At 31.7% G+C, this 3662-nt stretch overlaps 1 protein-coding gene across 1 annotated transcript; it reads left to right on the forward strand.

Moving 5' to 3' along the window:
* Nucleotides 1-711: 711 nt before the first annotated feature.
* LOC134252961 (uncharacterized) lies at nt 712-3662 on the forward strand. The gene is made up of 2 exons (XM_062735492.1): nt 712-771; nt 1954-3662. Exon 2 carries the CDS (start codon nt 1983-1985, stop codon nt 3660-3662), a length of 1680 nt encoding a protein of 559 aa, XP_062591476.1. The 5' UTR covers nt 712-771; nt 1954-1982.

Below are 3662 nucleotides of genomic sequence, written 5' to 3' on the forward strand. Positions count from 1 at the left end.
TGTCACCCGAACGTAAGACACATTGCCCTTCTTCCCGTGTATTTGGGTTATCATTTTCAAATGTTTGATGTGATTTATTTCTGATACTGAGAGGTTAGAATCATGAAACTTAGTAAGTCGGTGCATGTTGATCATACCCGGTATATGATAAAGCATAGCTTTATTATAAATTATATGATCCCTCAGCAAGAATATAGTCTTAAATTACACAGCCAAAGTTCATTCTGACATCAGAAGAGGACAAAAAATCTTACCATAATCCCGACAAAGACATTGTCTACATGCTGAACATTTTAATCACTCTAAAAATTGTTCTATGTAATACTAGTATATGACCTCAATCAATGTTCTGTGACATTGAAGAAGAAATTGTCATCATTGAAAAAAAATTTAACTCAGCGCAAATGACGAAATGGTGACTATTGAGACAGTTTCATGCATCTCATTGGCTGTCTACTTAGCCCTAAATTTCAGTACATGACATGTACTAGATTATAATGCTTGATAATACACTATCAATTCTGTACCAAATACCACCGCGTTTCCTTTTGCAAATACCAAACATATATTTTGTATTCAAAACAAGTTTAGGGGATCAATAATTATGTGAAACATACATGTATATTTAAATCGAATTTTCTGGATAAGGTCATACAAATATTTACTGTGGATTGCATTTAAATCACGTGACTAGATACAAAGGTTTAGAATATAGAACTAGGAAGTAGATTAAGTATTCAATACAAAAAGTCATCCATGTTGGATTTAGAGGTAAATATAAATTTGTACACAATTTTAACTATTTATTTTGCAGAATAGCAATTATTGCGATTAAAATTATGACTTATCAAAATATTGTAAAGAAATTTATTTAAATATTTTGTGAAACCGCATCAGTCTAAAAGAACAGTTTTGGGGTTGGTCCTCTATTCCACCTATTACGTGTACTTCCTTATTTAAGGTGATACTTTCTATCTGTTAATCAATGACAAATTTATAAACTGTAAAAGTTTTAACTTTTTAGCTCACATATATAGTTTTGGGGATACTGTAAAAATAAATTTTTGAACATGTTGACCTTTGACGAAACCTTAATTAGTTATTCAGTATATCTTCTAAATATGCCATTTTTGAATACTCAATCAACTAATAGCTAGCTATTAGCTGTCTTCTAGCTATTCCCACATTTTAAAAAATCTCAATTCCACCTATTCTCACTTGCAAATAACAATAGATGTTTTGATTAGTTAATTTGTTTTTACAGTAATTAGAATAATTACATCCCATCTTAGATTTACCTGTATTTTACCAGTATTTTGTACATTTTAAGACAGAAAATAAATATATTTATCTAAAAAATACTATTTTATTTGAAAAAAAAAATGCATATAAATATTTATTTCATTTGAAAAAAAAATAATATATGAAAATAAAATCATATAAATAACTGGAGTTAAATATAAAATGCATGTACAGAAAAATATAGTAAAAAATATACTTAAATTCATTGAAATATATACTTATGTATGTGTAAATTAATTATGAATTTTTCTTTAATTTTTTTTTTAAATAGTTATTAATAGTTATAGTTATTTCAATTTAAAGATCAGTAAAAGTCTTATGGAAAATTCATTGGTGATTGAATATTTGCTCAGTTATAAGATCAGGAATGATAAATGAAAATAATTAATCTGCTATTTTTATTTGAAAAAGTCTAATTCCTCATTGAAATAGAAGTAAAAAGTCAGATTTTTTAATTTAAAGTAGCATATTTACCTGTCCTCTATTCAAACAGTGGTTTAATAATTACTGTTTTCACAGTCATGACATGTTTATTCGGCTAATTATTTGTTTACACAAAAATTCCACCTACTCCCACATGAAATTTTACTTTTTTCTACCTGATTTTCCAAAAGTGGGAATAGGTAGAATGAACCTGTTTCTTATTTACAGTCCCATCTGTCCATGTGACCAAGATAACAATGGATCCTAGGTACAGTGCCCAGGATATCCTACGCTGTGACCTGTGTGAGACTGCTTTGGTTCAAAGTCATTGTGAACTTTGTCACATTAACTTGTGCAAGGCTTGCGTTGGGGACCACCTCTCTGATCCATCAAAGAATCATAGAGTCGTGCCATACAAAGCACAGACCTCAACACCAAACTATCCAAAATGTCTAAACCATGCTTCGAAGCTGTGTGAGCTTTTCTGTGAGAGATGTGACATTTCTGTTTGTACTACCTGCGTCTCCTCTGAGAAACATCATGGACATGCATTTACAGATATTCTACAAAAACTTAGCTCAAAAACAAAAGAAATTGAAAACGATTTGAAAGAATTAGAGAAAAGAATATATCCACGATACGAAGAAATTCATTCCGAGATAAAAATTGAGCAAGTCAACTCAGCAGAACATTACGAGAAACTGACAACAGCCCTCACCAGTCATGGAGAAGAATGGCATAGAGAAATTGACGTTATTGTCAACAAACTAAGGTCTGTAATTTCAGATATGAAAAATAAACACCTAGCTGCCTTAAATCAACAGGAAAAAGAACTCACACTGAATATTTCTGAAATGCAAAAGAACATTCTTGAAATGAAAAACGCTCTTGAAGACAAAGATATTTCTTTTATATTTTCCTCGTTCAAAGTCAGAATTGCTGAATTAAGAATATTTCCTCCGAAGCTTAAATTTTCATTGCCTACATTTTCTCCTCAACCGATCAACAAAGAAAACATTTCTCAACAATTTGGATTTTTAACAAATTTAACAATGACAACTGAAAAACATGGTTACGCAATAAAGACATCAGAAGCTCTAGGTTCTCCAAACACATCCTTGCTTGCTGTGCCAGAGCTAATTACCACAATAGTCACTGGAAATAAATATCCGCAATGCAGTGTTACATGTCTCAACGACAAAGAAATATGGACAAGTGGAAAGGCAATAACCATGAAACTCTACAACCATAAAGGAAAATTAATAAAGGAAATCCAATCCGAGCTTAGGGCATACCAACACGACATAGCAGTGACAAGGAGTGGGGATTTAGTATATACCGAACCTTATACAAGAACTGTAAATAGAGTAAAGAATGAACAAATACAGGAAGTAATTAGATTGCAACATTGGATACCTTACAACATTTGCAGTACCATTTCTGATGATCTTCTTTTAACTATGGACAGTGATAATGGAAAACAATCAAAGGTTGTGAGATACTCTGGTTCTACAGAGATACAAAGCATTCAGTTTGATGACGAAGGTAGACCGCTTTACTCGTCTCATTACCTTAAACACATAAATGAAAATAGAAACCTAGATATTTGTGTAGCTGATAAAGATGCTCATTCAGTGGTAGTGGTTAGTCATGGAGGAAAGTTCCTGTTTAGATACACTGGTCATTCTAACATCGCCTCTGGATCATTTAATCCATATGGCATAACAACAGACAGTCAATGTCAAATACTTACAACAGACGCTGACAGTAATCTCATCCATATCCTAGATCAAGATGGACAGTTCCTCCGTTACATTGAAAATTGTGATTTTTGCAATCCATGGGGTTTATGTGTGGACTCTAAAGACAACCTTTTTGTGACTGAGTGCTTCAGTGGTAAAGTTAAAAAGATCAGATATATGAACAAAATGCTTTAA

The sequence above is a fragment of the Saccostrea cucullata genome, unplaced genomic scaffold, assembly GCF_032062105.1.
Source record: "Saccostrea cucullata isolate Sc308-1 unplaced genomic scaffold, CSIRO_AGI_Scuc_v1 ctg3475, whole genome shotgun sequence".
Classification (NCBI taxonomy): Eukaryota; Metazoa; Mollusca; class Bivalvia; order Ostreida; family Ostreidae; genus Saccostrea; species Saccostrea cuccullata.